This window comes from Liolophura sinensis, chromosome 1 (genome assembly GCF_032854445.1).
Source record: "Liolophura sinensis isolate JHLJ2023 chromosome 1, CUHK_Ljap_v2, whole genome shotgun sequence".
Classification (NCBI taxonomy): Eukaryota; Metazoa; Mollusca; class Polyplacophora; order Chitonida; family Chitonidae; genus Liolophura; species Liolophura sinensis.
In genome coordinates this window covers 70,204,606-70,228,517 of record NC_088295.1, presented here as the reverse complement: position 1 = coordinate 70,228,517, position 23,912 = coordinate 70,204,606, and the positions used below count along the sequence as shown (strand labels likewise).

At 37.9% G+C, this 23,912-nt stretch overlaps 1 protein-coding gene across 10 annotated transcripts in view; it reads left to right on the top strand.

Annotated features, from left to right (window-relative positions):
• LOC135482364 (rho guanine nucleotide exchange factor 11-like) overlaps positions 1-23,912 on the top strand; it is a 79,974-nt gene that overhangs the window by 24,998 nt on the left and 31,064 nt on the right. For 7 of the 10 annotated variants that reach the window (XM_064762307.1, XM_064762306.1, XM_064762308.1 and 4 more), the window contains 6 exons: positions 15,820-15,980; positions 17,886-17,966; positions 18,208-18,333; positions 18,852-18,959; positions 20,365-20,565; positions 23,559-23,741. In XM_064762307.1, coding sequence (XP_064618377.1) covers positions 15,820-15,980; positions 17,886-17,966; positions 18,208-18,333; positions 18,852-18,959; positions 20,365-20,565; positions 23,559-23,741 — 860 coding nt within the window. Of the gene's footprint in view, positions 1-1,304; positions 1,667-5,982; positions 7,879-15,819; positions 15,981-17,885; positions 17,967-18,207; positions 18,334-18,851; positions 18,960-20,364; positions 20,566-23,558; positions 23,742-23,912 lie in introns of those variants that run through there. The other 3 variants (XM_064762314.1, XM_064762312.1, XM_064762310.1) reach the window with 3 other exon arrangements.

Sequence of the window (23,912 nt, the reverse complement as noted above, 5' to 3'; positions counted from 1 at the left end):
TAAGTTATTGTGCAAAGTGGAAGTTAACACATCCCGATTACAAAAGTAAATATGTACAAAAGCATGTTGGTTGTGTTATGTTATTGTAATTAAATATACATATATTATGTTTTATTGTAAGCGCATGTAGCTATGTACATAATGCAAAGCTGAGTACATGAGATACCAGTCACACTTCCTGTAATTTAAGGTAGGTTGATAGGGGCTTGCAGAGTATGTCACCTCATCTGTGTGATAGACTGACTGAGCTCACCTTCATGACACTTAGTTAGGTTGTCAGTGTGTCATGTCCGTTTGACTTCCATACTCCAGCCCATGTTCACTGTACTGTACATGATTGTCTAATTCTGGCTTACATCCTGTACATGTGTGGCATACATTCTAGGAAAAGCTGTATGATCTTCCGAGTTTAACAAGAGAGGATGTGTTTGTGGTTTGCGCTAACACTAGGCTTTGTGTTAGATGTACATCACCTCAGCTGTTCTTTCCATCCATACACCTGAGTTTTAGAAAATGGAATACGACCCCAACAGAAGATCTGTCAAAACTTTGAAACTTGTTAAACAGTAGGTGGACTCTTACATTGGGTTGGGGTGCAAGTTTTTATTTTTTTCCTCATTATATTATTGCTTTGAGCTTGGCATATTTTTTTCCCTTGTTAAAAAAACTTGGCTTACAATCAGATAGTCATTCTGATGTTTCATTTGGGGCATTCGGGATGTGACATCAGTCAGCTTTTCCAATAACACTACAGCATAATCATTTTTGTCAATGAAAGGAAAACTCTGGAATCAGCCTTTTGGTATCTGATAAGGATATCCCCAGCAGTGGTCATAAAATATTGATTACCTCCGCTCATGCAAGTGTGCAGTGGAATGCCAGGGCCATCGACAATTCAAGCTCCTGCCCGTTGGAAATTATATGTTGATGAGTACAAGGGATATTTTGTTGATATGGTTTTACTTAGGCTGTGTTATGTTCATGTACATGGAAGAGAGTGAATGGAATGGTACCCCATGATACCATAGAGATGGTCAGATAGGCAAGTTGGAAGTGTAAACATGGGTAAAGCACTAAACCTAGAGACTCTTTGTAAAGTTTGTGCTCTTTCCTTTGATAGTTGTGCATCTATAGTTGAGAGATGTGTGTGAATGTACATGTATACTGCAGTATGAAGCTAGGGCCCAGCCAGCTGTAGCTGCAGTAACCTGGTCTCATGAGCTGCACTCAGTTGCAGCAGGCTAGGAACATGTGGTGGCCATCTTACTCCACTATTTGGGTTGGACTGCTGAAGTTGTGAGCAGTTTTGTTTAAGCTGAGATCCTATAGGAGTGTCCTGATTTCAAGTTGAGGAGGAGAAAGCTTGTTCTCTTTTGGCCTGATGGATGTTAGAACAATGACATATATGTAAGGGATAGTGTGAAACACAGAAGGTAAACTGTATACCACCTACAAGCTTGCCAGGTCATCATAGTTTGCTTACTGAGCCAGGGTGTGCCTCTGCTCTACTCATATAACAACTTGACTCCATTTTAACTGGAAAAAGCCAGCGAATGTTTCATGACAGGTTTATGACACGATGTTAAAAAAGTCAAAGTGAGATCAAACTGGCTGTCAGGGGAATTCTGTCTCCATCGTACTTCCCACTGTTTACAGACCATACATTGTAAGTATATGTACCTTGGTTAGAAGCTAAGAACCAGTGTACCTAGATAGAAAGTAGCTAGGTACAAGGGAATACTGCTGGGAATTCGTTGGTAACTGCATGACTCGTATGTGGGAAAATGAAGTTGTGAAGATTAAAATTAAGGTTCTCCAACAGCTGATAAGGTGACACATATGGAGATTTTCTTTGCGTTACTTCAATAATTGTAATTCACATAATTGCATCCCTTGTGATATATAGCTTTATTTGCCATACACATAATCACATGCTGTAATTTTTTTGTTGTACAAGATATGTTCTGTAACAGCATAATGGAAAATCACTGCTTAGAAAAATAAAGAAGAATTGTAGTTCAGATTAAAATAATGTACCATACAATAAAGGGATTGTAGACAGTGGAAACATATGTTGTTTAGCTGGATAAGATCACATTATTGGTAAGGCCCAATGACGTCTACTATTGTCATGGATTTTTTTTTTTTTTTTTTTTTTTTGATTAGGTTTTATCTTCCAGCTGCTGATATTTTTAAACCTGGCACTGTTCCACTCACGCTATGATAAAGACCCTAATAAATGTCTCACTGTCCTAATACTTACTAAATACATAACACCATTGGTCCTGAAAAGTACACAATATATATTTATGTAAGGCAATTTATTCTACGTTTAAATAAACTCTAGCCTGTTACTGATGTTTCTTTGAATTTGTTCTTGTAGCTTGGGCTCATGTTTGTTTTTCTCAAGACGATGATGAATGAGATTTATGTATGTGAATTGGGAGAAAAAAAGATGAAGTAAACAAAAATTATTTGATTTGCTCTTATGAATGTAAAGCAATGTTGAATATCCAGCTTTTCCTTGTGCCAAGTTCCTGAAAGTTTGTGAATTTTTTTTTTTTTTCCACCAGTTTATCCTAGGTGTGATTTATTTGTGTATTGTTTGTTTTTTATATTCAAAAAATAAATGTCCTGTTGGTAGATGCATTGTACAAGACATATGGAAACCATACTACATTGGCCTCATGTGCCCAACTATAGACTGCTGACAGACATTATGCTGTTCCACTACCATGGCAACCATTTCTTTTTTTCTGTTTATTACCATACTAGTAGTGCTGTAAGATTCTTTCGACATTTAATAGTTTGGTAACGTCTACATTGCTATGGTAAAATTTGTGCCTGAGACACAAAAGGATCACATCTACGATTTGAGTAGTAGAGAGATTATCAAACTGCTGATAAACAGAATGCCCATTGAATCGCTTGCTTTTTGTCACCACACATTCACAGGGAGTAAGAGAGTTTGTGTAGGTATTGGATCTGTGAAGTAAAAATTACTTAGCGTTGCTGAATGCACTTGGACAACCTCATATCAAGTTTGTAAGAGAGGATAAGGATTATTCTAAATTAGACCTGATAAGTAAGGATGCATTTCAGTTAGGATTCTACAAAGTGTCTACAGACTTTAAGATATAAAAGCTTGGGGAGGTAGATTTATCAGTACCAAGTCCATGAGCACCTGCTACAGTGACCAGCAGGCTCAAAGTCAAACAATTATTCATAGCCAGATATTTGGAATGATGTTGATTAGAAGTGATTGTAATAAAACAAACAGTGTACACATGATAACAGGCTTACATATCTCACATGTTACTGGCTGGTGTCCAGAATTGTGAAAGCCAGGAGAGTATATAATCCATTCTAAAGCAATGTCGTATTAATCTCTGTTTTGGTCTTTCGATTCTCTTTTTTTTTTATGAGAAAGAACTGTGGATTTTATGGTGGCATATTTTTTGGTTTAAATTTGCATAATAAAAATGGTAATAATAGTAATAATAATGTAATTATGTAATCTTTACAGCCCCTACTAATTGCCGAGATACCCAAGAAAAATGTTTAGAATATATCTGCATTTGTGATAGAATTTGCTTGTGTTGTATGTGTAATGTTGTGAGCCCAGCACTTAATTTTGGATGGTTAGTCAGCTGGAAATTACCAATGGAGTGGAAGTGATGAGAGAGCACAGCTGAAGGATGAACACTAACAGTGGACTGGGGGACAGGCTTGTGGATACTATACCAGACTGTTACATGTATAGGAGGAATGCAGGATGAATGATGTCAATAGTGGATGGGTACATGTATATGTATGTCAACTAAAGTTACGCAGTTCAAAGGATGCCAATCACGGTGGGCAGTCTTTTTATCATTTTCCTAGCAATAAGCAATTCTTCACTTATATGGGTTTTGATGCATTTCTCCCTAGGGTTAGGTGGGCAATAAATGTTGTTTATAGGGCATTATATTGGATATGGCACTGCTGGAATGAAACCAGGCAGAGCCTGGAGGAAACCTACAACCATCCACAGGTTGCTGACGGACCGTCCCACATATGGCCGGAGAGGAAGCCAGTATGCATTTCTGTATTAAGCTTCATGGATTATTATTGGACAGCTGTACATCTCCAGGATTTATATTTACGATGTGGAGTGCTACACAATCATCTGTTGGTTATATTTTGTTTTTTTTTCAAACAGCCCCTGTACTTGATGGGCTCAGGATACATATAGGTTATGACATGAATAACTTGTCCTGATCCACAGATTCCCTTGACTTTTTGCTGGCTGAATTACCTGGTATATTTATACCTTACTTTATACCTAGCCTCTAACCTTCTGGTACTCTTGGGATATCACCAATATACATGTATTTATACCAAGTAATATGTGATGTCAAATAAATTAGCACATGCTAACTTGTCTCATCTGACACATGTGCCCCTTTCCTGATTGAGTATGGCTGCTATGTGGGGAGAAAATGTGATGTGGGATACTCCGTATTGCAGAGTGATGTATACTTACTCCGTGATTTTATTTTTAACCAAATTGATGGGTGTGAAACTGTTTTGATTCAGCTTCAAGGCAAAGTGACATGTAAGTTATTTTCTTTTGATACTTGAGCTTTCAGTTAATGAATTTTTACCTTTGAGTAATGGATTAGCCAACATGGTCACCGACAGGCAATGTTTGTAGTTACATCTGCTGGGTAAATACTAGCTATTTGTTATATACAGAGATGAATTCAGACCTTTCCTACAGACCTAGATAGGCATGTATAGATCATGGAAAATCTGATTCTGGTATTTTATTAAGCAGTTGTCGGCAATGAAAAGCTAAATGATTAGTAATATGTACATGATAGAAATAGCCAGAAGGCAAAGTCATATTGAACAGAAACTCTTTTGTCTGATAAGTATCCCATGCTTGTTATGGGTATAAATGTAGGTCCATTGTAGACTTTATTATGCCTGTGTTGCTCTCATACAGCATCTGTATTTTATCTGTACCTCTATCAGAGCGACATTAACACTGTTGGTATGGTTGAATATTTTGTTGGTTTTGCTTTCAGATGTATGCAAGTATTTCAAATATTTTTGCCTGTTGATACTTTTTTAAAACCAAAAATGTCAGCACATGAGTTATGATTTTATCACTACACCGCTCGTGTCACATTAGATCACACTGCCCTTACAACATTTTAAGATCTACATGTAATTGCCATGTTATGTTTTTAAAGTGTATTACTTTAGTATAGAGGATGAACATTCTTGAAGCGATGTCTTTCTGTTCATTTAACTTATAATACAGTGTTCACCAACATATTTATAAACAAAATTGAATTGTTTGGTACATTTGCACGATGTCCTCATGCCGTTACAATTTGCTCACAAGTTGCTAGAAACCTGGTCGTCAAAGTTAGAAGTTCTAATTTTATGAAAACAACAGTTTATGGTTTCAAACACTTTAGAATGGTAACATTTTTGTGGAAGAAATGTTTCTTATTCACTCAATTAGGATAGTGGGGTTGTATTATGAAAACTGGTTTTGAAGTAAAGCCAGCCAAAATGTTTCTTTTACGGTTGACTAGTTGGAAGTCCTGAAACAAAGAGGGCTGTGTCTGCTTAATGTTTACATCTGTATCATGGGGCAGTTTATGTAATAGTCTAGAGTGTCTTCAGAATGGTCACATAGTCATGTGTGTATGTGCAACATGCCCTCAGCTAACCAGGATATATGTGTTAAAATAGGTTCATGTACTTCCTGCTTTGAGCAGTTGCGTATGTTGTCGTTGTTGTTAGTGTTGTATGGTCTACTCCTAAAGATGTTTGAGGTAAGGTAGTTATTATGTCTATTGCCAGAAGTGTGTATGCAGGTATGTAGCTGTTACATGCTGGTGTCAGTCAGGTGGTTGAGGTGAGCCGGTCATGGGTCAAAGCCCCTGAATACTGACAACACCGTCTTCAGGGTAAAGCCCAGCTTTCAATACTTACCTATACTGGTAGCTCAACCGATTGCTCCTATAAGTTACATGTAAACCTCAAAGGCTTCAGACTATGAAAAAATTCTGTTGTAATAATATCTGTTGTCAAAGATTTTACATGAAACGTGGAGATGCGGGTATATTTTACATCAAGGTTTACAGCCAGAAGATTTAAAAGTGGAAAAGCCAGTTTACTGCTCCCATGCTATTCTGGTTCACAGGTTTTATCTTGTTACTCTGTATCATACCTGCATAACAATTGAACCACATATTTACCACTTTTTTTGGCTGAAAGTAGGCTTATACATTCATGCGTATCGGTGCATTTAGCTGTGATCTGGTGACAACAGACAAACCCCCAGTAGGACCAAGGCAGGACAGTGGAACAGGAGTTCCAGCAATGTTAGTCCACCCCTGACATTTACCTGGCCTTCTGTATGTGGTGGCTTGTATACTAGCTTCATTGCTTATGACCTACATGTGTTTTGAGATGAATTCAAACAGGGACGTTTTGTGTTATAGATGTTTTCAATTGTGGTGCTTTTAGATCCGTCTTTAATAATTTGGAGTTCTTCAGAAAGAAGACAGGAAACTGAAAGTAGAAGTATAACTGATATAAGGAAGACAGTCCTGTGTTTTTAATGTGGAGCTGGAGGTAGCCAGGTACATCTAGTTCTGTTGCCTGTCATCTCTATTCTAACCAGGTACTTGTATGTCTACCTGGCAGGTGACGTCATTCTCAGCTACCCTAATTAACTTGAGAATGTCCTATTGATAGGACACATCCGTCATAAATGATCACTCTGAGATAAGTAGCCTGGTGTAAAGTGGGCTTACAAGGCCCTATCTTTTTTGTCACACCTGAAGTGGTTAGACTTCTGTGGCAAGGACTTTTGTCTACAAACAGCAGCTGTGTTCAGCCCAGACCTGTGACTATGGACTTGTGCCTGTTCTTCCACACATCAGTGCTAAGACAGCCAGAAGTTGGCCTGTTCTGACAGGTACTCTTTGCTGTGTAAACCCACCTAAGATGAACAGGGAGTGGAACGACATACAGTAGTATACATGTAGCTTAGCCCGGTGGAGATTTCCTTGATCTGAGATGCACCTGGGGATGTAGCGTCAAGGAATAATGTACTGGGATGGAGTTTGAGAACTTATGTTGCTGATTCTGATGCATCTTAAATTTCTGTTTGACACAGTTATCACGAGTTTCACACAACAAGGAGCATATGCTGTACCTGGGGACCCACCCAGGAATAGGGATCTGTTTTAGCGCATTGGCCTCTCTCCATTTTGTCAAGGAGACCTGATCCGTTTACCAGTGCAGTTACCTACAAGTTACTTAGAGTACTTTTACAGGTGGAGGATCCTGTCGGTGCGTAATGGCGAGATCAGCTATGAGAAGAGATAAAGACAGTTTTGATCACAGTGCAGTGAAGACACAAAGCAGTTTGTTCTGTTAGTCAGGTTAGTTTGTATCACACAGCTCAATGTTTGCACCACAGTTGGGGAGCATCAAAGGTCAAGTGAATCTGATTGCAGTGGCCAGTAACACACCCAAGCATTCTTCACTGTTTGAGATTTATCTGCTGTCTGCCTTGTGCTGTTGAGTGTGATCTCATGTGATTAACATAGTGTTCACCTGTTGAATACAGTAGTTTGTGCAACCTTCTGATGAGCTGTTCAAGATGATGGAAACCATGTGAAATTTAATGCAATGTATCAGGAAATCATAAGCTCAACCGCCGTTCAGATTTTGTCTCCTTGACTATACTGTTCCTATTCAATATGGAGGGTAGTCGCCAAAAACAAAAGGGTGGAAGGAAATTACCCAGAGCTCCTAAGTCACCAAAAAAGGGAGCTGGGGCATCTGCAGCTGTCACTAAAACAGGTACAGATCTGAGCTGGTGTTTAAATGAATTTGTATAGGTGTATTCTGTAAATGTAGTTTAAGCATTTCTACAGATACCTGCATTGTTTGTTTTTTATAAAAACCTAAGCTGATGATTATAGAATAGTTGTTTCAAGTAATTTAAGGCCACTTAGAAAAAATTGAAACATCACATCTATAAACTTGAAAGCATGGGAAAATATCCCTTTTGTGATTTGCATTATGAAAATATGGTCATCAATTTTAATATAATTATTTTTTGTAAAAATCAGTATTTTTTTATGCAGTTGTCAATCATTTTTGAGGAAGAAAAGTGGTTATATTATGATTTAATCTGTGTTCTACAAGAAGTATTGGTGCCATTTATAAATAATTGCTGTTGGTAGATTCGCTCATACTTGTAACCAGAATTTTAGAAATACTTGTAATTGCTTGTTGTTGTTGTTTTTTTTTGGGGGGGGGGGTTTTGAGATTGAGAAGCAAAGTAGGTCAGTAACATTTATTCATAATGATGTGCTGTGTTTATTTGAGGGTTAAGGGGGTCAGGGAGTCTATTCAGTCTGACTTGCCCAGCTGTACACTATTACAGAAGATTCTACATGTACCAACAAATCCAACATTAAAGTTTGTTTTTCATGGCCTGAGGTGCATTGTTACTTTGTGTGCATTGATGTGTTTGCAAAGAGAGATGGTCTGTGTCCTTGCATTTGTTTCTGACCTGGACAGACAAGATTGGTGTGGGTCTTTGTAACGGTTACACCTTGTGACATGGGTGTTTGGGTAGTGTGTATGTGGTTGTATAAGCATACCTACTGTGGTGTTGTAGTCTGCCATCTTTATTATCTATTTTGGCTTCACTGTTGTCCCATTCACACATGAAAGCAATGCAAGTGATGCAGTGTGTTTTCTTGTATAAGCTCAAGTTTAAGAGAAGGTACATTAGGTCGGTTTTGTGATTTCTTTTGACATTGAAAACAGCCTCTTTACAACTTGTTTTGTGAATGACGCCCTGATTTTTGTTGGTAATGTCTATTTGGGGATAATGACTGTCGCCGTCAGGTAATTGTTATGATTTTGAACAATGTATACGTGGTAATTATATATTTAACAAGCTTATTATGGTTCAGTTAGGAGATATTTGTTGTGTCTGTGCTGTGTGGCATACTTGCCCTGACCTTGTCTGCACTGCCACCATACATGTACATATATCTCCAGAACAAGATCAACTTGTGAAGTATGTCTGCTTGTATAAAATTGTATAAGAAGACAGTGTCTGTTAGGTGTCTTTAGAAGTGCTTGTCTAAATTTGATCAATTTTGGTTTAAAGCTTAATTACACTGAACTTTTGAAGCACTATGTGTACATGTATGTCTGTCTATTCATCTGCCCAGTGGTCTGATCATCTTGTGAGGTTTTTGACAGCTGATCAGCTTTTGGAAATGGTTGGAGGTGGGGACATGTGTTTGGTTCCAAAACCTCTTGGTATTGTTATCTAGGCAGTGAGTGGGATATAAATATAATGTTATTGTCAACCCTATGGAAAAGTAATTAATTGGGCACATTTTGACATTAAGCAGACAAATAAATTGTCATGTTCAGAATTGTGTCTGACTGTATTGCCATGAATTCAGGTTTAACATTTAATATTTGCGACTTATATTAATCTGTTTGTTTTAGTAAGTTTATCCCTTACAGCTATAAATAACCATGACCAGAAATATTGGCCTGAGCAATTATCACCTGGCCGCTCATTGTATAGTAATCATAATCCATCACCATTGTCACCGACAGATGTAGTGAATACTAAAGCCCACAGAAGATTCACCACTCTACACCCAGTCTTTTCCACAACCCTTATCTGGTTTTCCTGCTTGTCAGTATTTTCACTGGTATTTTTAGATAAAGATGGATACCTGCCAACCCAGCAGTGTATGTGTGTTTACCTTGTGGTCTGCCTCCAACATAAACTCCCCAGACTTATCATGGTTGGTCATGGTAAGCTGTGTAATAGTTGGATGATGTGCTGTTCATTGTTTTGTATATCCAGTGTATAAATACACATCACATACACCAGCTCTTGTGTGATGACTTCATCCAGGCGGTTCACCCCATACCACCAGTTAATGCATTGATGACCTGTCATTTGTGCTATTTGTGTTGTAATATTATTAGCGGTTTTATTTTATTCAGTATACCGGTACAGAGAATGATTTTTCTGCGTCAAATTTACTGTTTTGTGTTGATACAAATAGTCATTAACTTATTGTACAAAATTTGAGAGATTTTGTTTTGTCAGAAATGCAGGGCTGACAGGGAGCACATCGTGAGTGGGGGAGTTCACTAAGCTGGATCAGTCTGCCCACACCAAAGGAAAAGCATGTGGTATACTGGCTGCATACATGTGTAACAGGATGTGTGCTCTACTCATTCATATAAACATAAAGAATTTCCAGTATGGTTGGGCGTGGCCTGTTGTGCAGTCTGACAGGAGTAAAACTAATAGCATAGTCGGTTATCTTATCTTGTTAGTTGAAAAAAGAAAAAAATTATAAAAAAAAAATAGTTCAGTCGTGGTAGTTTGCTATTTAGTGTTGCTACTTTCAACATGAACATAAATTTACCTTAAAACATAACCTAATAAAACAGTCAATACGTTGAAGTGCTGATGTATGACTTTTAACATTATCCGTCCTTGCCCTGTGAATTTTATCTCAGCCCTCCATGTTATCTACAAGCCTTCTCAATATTAGTTGATCCCAAAGCTGTTCAGCCATATGGTTTCAATTTGATTCTGGTATTAAGTGGTAACCTTGGGAACACAAGCTACTTGCGAGATTTGTTCAAGAGTTACATGCTGAAGGAAGCATCGGCCTCTTCGTCCAGCATTTGGGTAATAACAAAGTGTGTACATTGTATGGGTTTATACTGATCAGAGGCAACTTAATCTGCTTTGGTTTCCTGCCACCATAATATTGGCAGCCATCATATAAGTGAAATGTTCTTGTGAAGGGCGTAAAACACCAGTCAAATAAATAGATAAATGATCTACTGTAACCATTGGTACAATGGTTCATCAATAAATAACCAAGGCTTATGTGTCTTCCAAGACATTTACATGAGTAAGTTTCTAAAGCAAGACTTCAGTGTATTATACACATATTACTTTTCTTATAAAGTTCTAATTCAGATCAATTTTCTGAAGGTACAATAGTTTACAGGTCAGATCTCAGAATATGTACACTCCATAAAATAGACAGCATAGCTCCATGTAGATTGAGAAAGAGTACCAGTGCATGTATCTTGTTACAGATCAATAGCACACTAATATTTATTGTGGTCCCTGCATATGCATGGTATGATGTTGAATAATCAGTTAAGATTTTAACATTTATTACCCATATCAATGCCATGAGCGCTAGAAAGTCGACATAAGGCAGTTAGTTTCCTTCAGAACCTGCCGAGTCTCTCTAGCCATTTGCTTTAATGAACAACATATGGATTGCTAATTGAATTGAGATTTAATTGAGTGAAGTGTTACTCTTAAGCTTGTTTACTAATCAAATTTAAAGTAACATTTATGAGATGGTCGAAGTATTTCTTATGTTCACTTGTGAATGGTCACAGTGTACAGTCATGATAATTTCAATGTACATGGCTCAGGAAGTACATGTATCACTGTATTTTTAAACATGTTCAATCTTGTCTTACCAGTAATAACTGCAATGTTGACATTTAGCTTAACATATTTAGAAATTAGAAACGCACTTAATTTTTCCTTTGTAAACATTTTTTATTTTTACAAAAATAATTGTCCACAGGAGTCAAACCTGAATGTGATCTTACACCAGTGTTGTTCGCATCAGTTGAACATGGCTTTAGATAATATTTGATGTTGGGAATTGAGAAACTTTTAGCACAGTATTGCAATATAGTCTTGTGGTGTTTTGACAAGAACTCTGCCCTATCACTGCCTTGTACTAGATATCTGTAGTTAATAATAGCAGGCACATTCCTGTTCAGGCATTCAGTCTGTCATGCTTTGTTGATTTTCTCTCTGTCAAGGTGTTTCTGCATACAGGCAACCTATCAGGCCAGGCCACAGTATAGAGATACCTGTGTTATATACACTTCCTGAATGAGCCTGTATAGTTGAGGGCTGGTTAAACTTTAGGGTCTGGTATATAAGACATGAGTAGACTTGAGGTTGTCTGAATTTGCAGACTTGTGTTCTGGTCCCTGAACACACTATCTAGACAGTACCATAGGGTCAGACAAGGTCGAAAACTTATCCCATTCCCCCCCCCCCCCCCATCACACCCCCACCCCCAATTTATATTGTGCTATTCCAAGTACATGGTAGTCATGGCAGATTGATCACATTTAGCTTTTTATTTTTAATAGTAGTAGAAAAATCTGAGTTAAACCTATTGAGCATATCACTATGTGGATGCGGCCTCTGACAATGTCAGCTGGAATGCTGTGTCTGTCTGCCTCCCTGTCATATACATGAATATACATGCCAGTCAGTGGGTGTGGTTATATATTACCTGTTGAATGAGGTCAGCCCACATGCTGGGAGAACTACATGTGAATGATAAATTCAGCTGCACTTCAGTGACATGTTGTCAAAGCTATGCCAATGATCACAAATCCCACATTTTTGTGTGTTATGGTTAGTTCCTTTCAAATGTCCTAGCATGCTGTAAAGCTGTGATAGGATGTTGACCTACATGCTGTGGCATTCAGTGAGGCACAGAACACTGCAGCCATATTATAATACCACTCAGCTGTGTGAAAACATGTGCATTTTCATACTTAACTGTGACTTATACTTGATAGCTGTTCACCTGGGTGATGGTGATACAGTTTGTCATTTATTTTGAACTATCCAAGTTAATGCCATTGTAACATTTTGCACAGTATTATAGTTTTATTAATTGTCTTTTTCTGTTTATCTGTCCAAACGAAAGCCAAGTAATTGCAAGGGACTTATCAGTAAGATTAACAGAGCAAGTGACCACTTAAAAAAATTATCTTTTTGCTTTAAGTGGATGTAAACAGTTTAAACAAAAAATTGTTTTAAACGAACAAGCACAAAATGTCTAAAAGTGATGTATTTGTGTCCTAATTATAGACATCTGTAATTGTACCACTGACTGTTACCCATTGCTTATGCTGTCCTGGAATAGTTATGCTCACTTGTAACTTTACTCAGTGGCTGGCTGCCATGCATTGTTGTGGGAAGCAGTCACCTGCATCACATATATCATTCTAGAGATCTGATCAACAAGGATAAATTATTCATTTCACTAGAATTATATAACCATGATATGTATCCATAGCTTGTTGTATCTCAATCGCTTGTAGTAAGTGCCCAGAAAGTATCCACTTTCTGCAACAAGGAAGAGCCTGGCTTTTTGCCTTGCAAATCACCAAGTTGAAATTGTAAGAGTAAGTTTAACCCTGATTAGCCTGCTGCACTTCCTCTCTAGTGATTCATAATATACTGGTACCTTACTCCCCAGATTAAATCTGAAACCCTTGCCTCAGTGTCTGGTTAAAGATGTTGAAAAGCACACACATCATGTAATGACAGCAAGCTGTAATAGCAAATGTAAAACCAGTTCATGCCAACAAAAGTCTTCCTTGTTAGAGTGATAAGGTTGAGAGAAAGCAGGATAGCATCTCCTCTTAAGACTTGCATCTTTAGAGCATATCTCTTGTGAATATGGCCAGGCTACATCTGGCTGATGTCAGTTGTCATGGAGTCTTGCAGCCATATGCTGACTGACTGTGGTTAACATGTGATACAGTCCTGTTCAGTAATTAGGTGTTTAATTGTTGCTAGTATTAATTTTGTGTAGGTGGGCTTGTGCTGATGTAAAGATATGTATGACAGAGGAGGACAAACAACCTCTGCTGGCATGCCATCACGTTCTAGTTTATGAATCCAGGTAACACAGTCACCTAAGCCTACGCAGCTCACAGTTGCACTTCAATTCTTTGTATGCCTCAAGATAAGCTGTCTGTCTAAATGCATGTAATTTATGATTCCTGTTTTGAGAGTTGTTAACAACCCTCAGTAGGTATCTTAACATGGCTCTTTCAGGGAATGATGGGGACTTATTCTTATTTTCAGGTGGTTAGTTTGTAAGATAAGTACAACATGTAGGTTTTGGACAACCTGTTTTAAACATTACAATATCTTTCTGCTGTATGATTTGCTGCGAGCTACAAATGTACAGGGTTTACTTGATAAGGCTAAACAATTCAATTGTCTACATATGCACTTGTACAGGTATATGCCTATTATTAATCATTAGTTGCCTTTTTAAGCTTGTGATTTTGATTACTCTTAACCCTCATTTAAATCGACCAGTAAGGTATAACTTCATATGAAATTTTTATAACATAATTAGTGAAAATATTGAAGACTAAATGCATTGTGTAGGAAAAGTCACAGAAATTATAAAATATAACCAGTCCTGATAGATAACATTCCTTTAATATGCCAAAACATGCATCATGCCTGTGGTCAGATTTATTTATTGAGGAGTTACATGCAGTGATTGTACTATGAATGTGCAGGTCCATATCTAGGAAGTCTTTCTATGTAATTACCAGTGTTCTTGATGGATGTCCACCGAGGATTACGCATAGTGCCCCTTGAAAGATAAGTCTGTCGACATGGGAAGCGGTTTCATCAAGCCTCTATGTAGGCATTGATGCATACATATATTGGTTATGTCTAATTAACATCTATTAGTTCTGCCAGTTGGCTTCTGGTGTTGCCAGGCTCTCATCTCATAGGCTAATTATATCATGACCCACAAAGTAAGTCTTTTAATAAGCCAAAGCCTCTCTGCCTCTGATGCAACTGATTGTTGCAGAGAGCTGCCGAGTATCCAGTCCGCCTGGTTTTCCAGTCCACTAATGATTCATGGCAGTCCTCTCATACTCTCTACGTGTAGGCTAGAAAAACACACATTCTCTAACCGTCCAGGTTTCTTTATGTTATAAAGCCTGATACAGATCCATGCATTTCAAGATTTTTGTATTTCTGGTTGGTTTCAGTAATTAGATGTTCTCACATAGTTTTATTGGAAAAAGTGAAAACTAAGTTGTGTACTTGACATGTGTATGCCACCCTATTGCACTCATGTTTACATCAATGTAGATGCTTATTTTTGTCTTATTACCTGTGATGTTTGTTTAGCAAACTACATGCACACATACTGCAGCTTTTAAACATCAGTATATGTATGGACAGTTAAATTATGTCATAGTGGTGCAGTTTTGGGGAGGTTTGGCATAAGTTGTTAAACAAAACGTTTGTAATAGCAAGAGAGGAAATTAACTCATATTCAAGTGTATTGTATTTGTAGCTGTTCTTACTAATTAGAAAGCATAATCATTGCTTTATGAGGCACCTGGAAGGAGTTCCTTTCTCAGAGTAGTATTCAAAATAGAATTTTTTGTGTGGACTTCATATGATCATGTCTTGAGGGTTAATGCCAGTCAGTCAAACCATGAGCTAGTATAGCCCACGGTGTTAAATTCTTCAAATATCGTCAAGAAGTTCAAGTGTGACACAGTTGACGTCAATGGAGGTATGATTTCTCAACACTTGAGACGCGCATCCAGACATCCAGCTTATTGTACAATGGACAAGTCACTTGGAATTTGAGTATGGAAGTAACAGATGCAGATTATAAGAGGATTGTCATTTTTTTTTTTCAATTTGATGATGGTACATGTGCATGTGTGGGTAATATGATCGCCCTGCAATTATTGCCAGTTAGAAATGATGGGAAACCTAACTGGAATACGTATAGGAAACATATTTTCTGCAGCTGGGATGTGTCCCAGTGTGAATGATAAGAAATCAATTATATAATGGAATCTGTCTTTCCATTCACTGGTCAAACAATTACATTTCAGCGGGTTCCTATGTGGCACTGACTTTGCTGGGCCGACCTCTAGGACAACAGACTAAGGACTCGCCCCAGACGCCGCCTGTGAAGGCCACTTCCCCTCCTGTGGACAAGACGCCTGTATCCACACCAGATCGAACGAGTATCACTGGACCACAGCCTGTAGATGTAAGTTGCTGAAACGTGCAGGCTTTCTTTTGTCAGGTTTTAATTCCCTCTGTTGCGATGATCCATTAGACTAATTAATCTATGAAGCACAAGCTGTTTCCAGGGTATAGTGTCACTGCTGAAGGTTAGGTTTTCCTCTCCATGACATGATATGGGTCGGATCACACCTAAGACTTTGAAAGAGGAAGTGGTAGCTTGCTCGCTTCGCGTTCAGCATTAAGGGGATAGTGCAACGACTGGTTGACCCATATCAGTATAATGGCTTGGACGGGGCGGCTTACTTGCCTTCGGTAAGTCGTCCCAGTGAAGCAGCGCTAGATAAGAGAGGCGGGGAAATCAGTCCTGCAACAAGGAGGCACATTATATATACATGCACCTTAAGGACTCCTTTGTTGTGATATGACTGGAAACTCGTTAATTACGACATTAAACCCACTCACTCCCTGACATGATACACGTTGTGCTTATGCACCTGTCTCCAGTTTCAAAACAAAAGTCAACAGAGTAAGAATCATGGGATTTATGTTATATCCGAATCTAGTAGGTTGGGATGCACTATACCAGTTCACCAGATCTTTCAACAATAAAATCTGCTTTAAAATCTTAAGTTCAGTCCCCAAATAATTCACATGCTGCTAGAATGGTGACATCATAGAATCTCTGATATAAACCAGTTCACCACTAGGACGGCAGGCCCAGCAGTAAAGTATTACACATGGACTTCAAGTGGTGTAACTCCAAAAAGGGAAAACATTTGATTTATCTTGCCTTCATCGGGAGTCTTTTACTTGTGTATTGTGTGAAACTTTATCATTGGATCTACTGGATTATGGACTTCAGTCTACTTGTAGTTAATGGATTGTAGTATAGTGGATCAACTATGATTGCATGAAATTTTTAACACTATTCTGGACAGATTGCAGCTCACAAGGGTGAGTAGTTAGTGAAAAAATTATATCATTTACTGATAAACATATAAACTTTCACATAATTTTCAACAGCTCTGAAAGCAGAGGTACACATATTAAAGTTGGGGGAAGGAAAAAAATATTGTTTTGAACTGGTGATACTTACTTAGCATTTAAAGTGTGAAATTAGCTGAAATTAAAATAGAAGTGTATTTAACCTGCTGTAGGGTGGATGTTAATCCGTCCACTATGAAAGTTGCCTTTCCTCGAAAAAAAACTTCAGATAAAAAATTTAAAAATTTCTCCCTCTTTACAAGCATTTTATTTTTGACCATTCTCATATGGCAGAGTGTTTCGTTGATGAAAAATTCTATGGCTTATTATAATGGTTTCTCTAAAAGCAGAGGTACATGTATTAAGGTAGAGGGAATGAAAATGTGACTGGACTATACCTGCAGTCAATGAACTAAACTCACCAGTTGAGTAATTTGGAAGGTTTGGATGATATCTTACTGAAAAATGAAAGTTTCAGCAGCAAAAGTAGTATTTTGTGACATTTATGTTTCTTCAGAAATTCAGTTTTTGGAGTCCTTAACTATAATTTTTTTCATAATTGACATTGAAATACAAAACTGCTAAGTATTGCTTTCATCAGTTTATTTCAGTAAAGACTACAGAGATTGTATGATTTGCTGCTCCTTTTCCTATTGCTGCTCCTTTTCCTATTGCTGCTCCTTTTCCTATTGCCTTTGATCTATTTGAAAAATGTACATACATGTTCCTGTAGCTGCTGTGGAACACATGCAAACCTGTCGATAGACAAGATGTATTTATACGGTACTCAAATGGTGAGGTCTATAGAGAGTTGGTACAGAAATTATTTGTTTAAAATAAGTAGTGTCCTTACCTTTATGTGTAGAAATTTTGAATTAATAATCTGTTCAGTGTTGTTAAACTGCTTTTAAACATAAATTTAACCATTAATGTTTTTCATTAGGCTCGAAAACAGGAGGAACTTACACAGCTTAAACTGGATACCCTCAAGGCTATGCACAATAAAGCTATTGCTGAATACCAGGTATTGTGCTGTCTTCTTGTGCATATGTACCTGTAACATTTATATGCTTAAATCTTTTGTTTTTGTGACATAAAGTGCTATGTGTCAAGATTTATTTGCTTAAGGATTTTAAGGTTTAAAGATTTCTCAGTTTGGATTACTGCAGACAGTGATAACATATGGACTCTTCAGAGTTCCGAAATGGAAATACCGCTATTAAATATTTCAAATGTATCATGAAGTATTCATTGTTTGATTTCAGAATATAAGAAAGGATAAAGATTATGGTAGAAATCCTGAGAAGTTAAAAGGCCTTCTAGAAGATAAATTGAAGACTGTGAAAACTCTAGAGAACCAGTTACATTCAGTATCACCTACAGATTCATATGTAAGTGTAAATAGGTATGCTTATTACTGTGGTAGGCAGAGTCAGTGCAGTTCTCTATACCAGCCCTTGCTGGCTGATCTGTCTCAGTGTTGATTCCGGCTGGATGCAACAACCACAACTGCAAGTACATGTACAACTGCAAGCTGTCACACTAACAACCATTGGCAACAATTAAACCACCCCTGCAGCAAAACAAATTATCCTTGTGAGTGGCAGACCATTTAACAACAGAAAAAAAAAGTCATATACCTGAGGATGTGGATGTATTCTTTGATAATATTGATGTTGTTGTCTCCTGGTGTCTTTTTCTTTTTCCGAGCCTTAACTCACCATATAAGTGAAGTTTTGTTGAGTGTAACATGAAGCATCATGATATGAAGAAATATGTTCAAGAACTCCGTAGGAATGCATCCATTTGTATACACCTAACATGGAAGGAAAAGAAAAAAAGCCTACAAGTGACATGTTTTTACAGCCTCAACCGGTCCTGATCTTGTATGTTCCATCGTTTGTTTTAGATTATCAGCTTATCAAACTTGTCCAGAGACAGTGGTACTAGTGATTCTCTAGAACCATCTTTGAACCAGGATGTGTTCGATCAGCCCACATATCGTCATCCATCTTGGGTATGTCTCTTCTACATTTTTGCCTGTTTATTTGAAACCATTGCATTATTTCTCACAATGATGTGCTTCAATTATATTTCCATGTTACTACATACAGAATGACATCACAGGCCATTGTCAGAAATAGAATATTTATTTACTTTGCACCATGTACTTGTCACTTGAAATTTATACATCTTAAGCCACACTTCGGCATGCATAAATCGTAAATATGCAAGTTTTTTAAGATCTTGAGGAGTTTTGTATGAATGGGTGACCGGGGGGTGCATGAGGATTGGATTCACAGTGAGTGCAGGCTCTACAAACCTAAAAAAAAAACATGAAAAAATGTTACTAGCCAGCAATTAGAGAGCTTTTTGTTGTGAACTAACTCAGCTGTGAAGTATAGAAGACATACTAAGTGATTAGATTGTAGTTTGTAACATAGTAAATGCTATGTTGTAGTTATCTGCAAGGGAGAGAACTCCCTCTGTTTGCTTTTAATTTTGTGATTAATGATGCAGTGTAGATACAGTATGTCATTAATCTTGACAACATGTATAAAATTGACTTGCGACTTTTGAAGAGATCCATTTTTGAGATTTCCAAAGTGTAAAAGGTCACTTTTGTGAACCTTGACCAGCTTTGATAAGAGGTTGCTGTAGTTATTTTGGTAAACTCGTTGATCTCATCTTGAGGAAGAAGCGTTTTTGGAAAAGAAATTTTGTTAATGTTTCATTTTGTTTTGTCAGTATTTTTTATCATCACAATGTCTTAAAAATCTCTCAGCCAAATGTAATGAAACTGTACATATGGATTCACCTGCAGTTCTGCAAGAATTAGTATATTTTGATCAGTGGGATTGATCATTTATGAACTTCGTTAGGAAAAAAAATGTTATGTTTGGCACTTTAGTGATCAAAATAAAGATGCGTATGTTACTTCTTGTGATTACCCTCATGTGAAGCTCATGTAAGTGGTATTAACGAACGTGTTGCCAGTTCTGTAATAAAGGATTGTTGGTCTACATTATCTTCTCGACCAGCATCTTGTTCAGGGTGGTGTTCAGTATACACCCTGTGATTGACCCGTTCTTAACCTTGCATGGTCGTCTGTTCTTAACAGTATTGCTTGTGACCCAACAGTGTAAAAAGTAGTCCCAATGTTCTGAAGATCTGCAAGGTTATTTAACAAGTCTTCTCATATGGCATGCACTGTGCAGTATTTTGAATCTTCAGTTTCGTCTCTATGGTATGTGTGTTGTATTTGTGGAAGGTGAAGGTGTGTTAAACATAACAGTTAGCGTTAAAGTGTCGTTAGTGATGGTATGGATGTATCTGGACAGCCACCCATCTTCTGGCATGTGACCTGTAAGGTGAGACCCTTACTATGACCTGCGCCCCTCCTGATCTTCTCTTGCATGTAGTTACCAGCTGGTCCTCGGCACGCTAAGACCGGCTCTGTTCCCGTGTCCATCTATGCCTCACCTGACTCCAGCTCCAGAGTCAACCTGCCACGGTCGCAATCAGACGCCTACACCAAGCATCGTCTCACCTCTATAGAATCAGCGTCCGCATTACAATCAGGGTCCCGACCAGTGAGGAGCGAGTCCGCAAAAACCTCGGAGGTACATCAACGTGTGTTCATGTCCATCAAGCACTAATTACCTGTCCACTTGTCTCCCTAAGCCACAATCTTTTCCAAGTGTGTACTCTAAAGCGCGCCCAGAAGACACCTCTACCATACTAGTTTTGTGTTTTTGTGTAATCGCTTACAGTTCTACATTTTAAAAGTCATCTACAATCGTCAATATTACTTCCATGTAATTGTGTCTGGGTTATTGATGTGAATTCAGTATTGATAACCTTTGTTTTAAGTTGTGCTTCTCATCACGTTTGTTATTCACTGCTTTATATGTTGCTTCATCTGTGTTCATGCTCATCTCATCTTGCTTCCAGCAGTAAAACCTTCTTGTTTGTCCCATTACTTTATTCCACGTGTCTCATTACTGTATGCCATTTGTCTCATTACTTTGTCATACATTTACACTTAAAAGTGTAGTTCTGTATCAAGAACATTGGCTGAGAAGCTCAGGGCCAAAAAGTATAAATACAAGTGCATGTATAAATGCTCTAGAGGCACTGGTATCTAAATATGCATCAGTACTTTTAAAAATTCATATGACTTTCAAATTGCGCAATTTGGCTTCTTCAAGATCATATCAATACTGACTTCATACTGGAAAGCAGTGTATATGGGACAATCAAGCAGACAACAGTGACTCACAGATGTAAATTCTCTATTCTGGTGATGAAAATGTGTCACCTCAACCATTAACCTAACTTGTAGTGCTTCATGCTTCTCTCTCCAGCCACAGGCTAGAATAAGAAGAAAGTACAAGCTTAAGAAGGTAACGGTGTATGCTGGGAGATGTTTGTTGAGGCACTAAGCCTGGCTGCATTTGGCTACTAATGAAAGTGTTCAGCACAATGTTGCCATTAACATAAGCACACTCTTTAGATGTTTTATCAGTTGTTAACTTACATACAACACACAACTTTATGGGAAGTAAATGGATTGTTGGATAGGTATGTGTGTTTTAAGGGAAACTAAATCGGTTTATGAATAGGTATATATTTGATAAGGGAAATACAATGTGGCCATGAATATATATGTGTATGTATTTTTGCCAGTGGACATAACTCAATATTTCCTGCGTACACAAGCCAGTTCCAAGCTGTGTGAAAAGACCTCATTCCCTGCCATTACCCAACTGTGCCTGTAAACTACCTCTTTACTTTTCAAGTACAACTGTGTGGAAACAGTCTCGTACATGTAGTACAGAAAAGAATGACTAACTTGTTTTAGGCAGGCAGTGCTCCACATTGTTTGTGTGTATTTTCTAGAAAGTGTTACCTGGTTGGCAATAATAGTAAGCATCTTTTCAAACCCTAGCCTCAGTACGCAGTGGTGAAATTTATATTGCATGTATTTAATTAAAGTGGACAAGGTTACAGCTACATGCAATTGTAACCCAATCTTGCCTAGAACAAGATAATGGATAAGTAGCTTCAGCTTATTAAAAATGTGACATAAACCTTCATAAACGTATGGACACGTTTAAAGTTGGAAGGCATGATGGTAACCATCTAAAACCGCATGCACATACCTCCAGTTTGCAGCTTTCAATCATGTTGTCTACACTCTAACAGCACCTATTTGTGAACCTTCACCATAAGGTATCGGTAAAGATTGTATGCACATCTTTACATATTTATGTACTTCATCATTTCACATGCAGTGTCAAAATGTGTTAGACTTAGGTTTTCATTGTGTGTTGTGATTATTGAGCACAGCATTCAATACCAATCAATCAATCAGTCAATGTATTGTGGTCATATTAGCGCCAGACATATTCACACATGTACATGTATGTGCTAGCATGATCGCTTTTCTTTCTTAGGTTAGCATGTTCTACAAGACTCAAATCAACCAACTTTGGTATTGTTTTGTAATTTTGTAGCCTGCTGTCATTTATAAAGAGGAGTATAGATTTTGAGAATGTGAATCCTACTTGTATCATCATATGCTTAAAGCAGCTGAAGAACACCCCTGAGAATGGAAGTACAAATGACATCGAAGTGGCTTCCAGAAGTCTTCTCCTAGTTACAGATAATACAGAAATATTTAAATTTAGAATCAGAAAGAATTACTATTTGCATGCATGATGTATTGGAAGTGGACTTTGTGCATGTGAAGCACTTTTTAGTAGTATTTGACGTTTGGTTTACGGGGTTGTCATTTTGCACATTTATAGCTTTAGCAACTCGGACTCTCATAGATCTCAAAAAGAAACAAAGGAATGAAGAGACCAAAGTAAAAAAAAAAATGTTTTAAAAATGCTACAGTTTAGAAGAGCTGAAGTATCACAGAATAACTCCCCCCCCCCCCCCCCCAAAACGTTGTTTGATATCTCCCTTGATATGTACCAGATCGCAGTGAAATTTTGCACATACCATCCCAGTATTCCGGCAGACGTGGTATATCAAGGATTAACGTGCAGGTGCAGTTGTGCGCTAATGGGCATGCACAAATTAAAAATCGGTCGATTTTTTTAAATTTAACAAAAGCAGTCAACCAGATTTTTCACCGCCAAATTTTGATTTCATCAGAGAATTTGTGTAACCATTCCTGAAATATTTGTGCGGGTGGGTATTAAGGACATGACACACACCACAAGAAATTCATTTTGTTAAACATGATGTGCATGAGGTCTGAGACGCCACCTTCAGGAAGAGTGGTTAGCCATCTCGCAACGTCGGATCGCACACCTCATCAACACAGCGCGTCAAAATGTGATACAATCTCGTGGCAGCTACATACGATGTTGATAATTACTGGTCATAGAGTGAAAATGATCAAATTCTGTGATAAAATTAAGAATTGCTGTTGAACAGTCTGGTTGACTCTGGCTGTAATTTGTCCGGATTACTTGGATAGTGTGTGCAGAATTTCTTTGCGATCTTTTACATACCACGGGAGATATCAAACAACGTTTTGGGGGGAACTTACTTTTGTTGCACTGTATATTAAATTCATGGTCATGTTTTTGTTTTACAGTCCAAATCATTGCCTAGCACAGTGCTGGATGGCACGAGCATGCCCCATTCCCCTCAGCTGACCCCCAACACATCGCCAACGCCCACACATCCCCAGAACCGACACGACAGTGATAGCCTGGACGCTGACAGTCGCGATTCCAGACGTGACTCGGGAGTACATGTAGGAACAATGTCATTGGAGGTACAACTTTTTAAAAATTGTTATTGATGAGTACATAGAACCAAGTTTCCAGTCCGGCAAGGTGGTGCATTATTCAAGAACTGAATGGACAGAAATATGTTCTGTATATTAAGTGTGATTTATAGCCTTAATAGCTGTAATTTCAACAGATATACTCACTCAGTTCAGCAA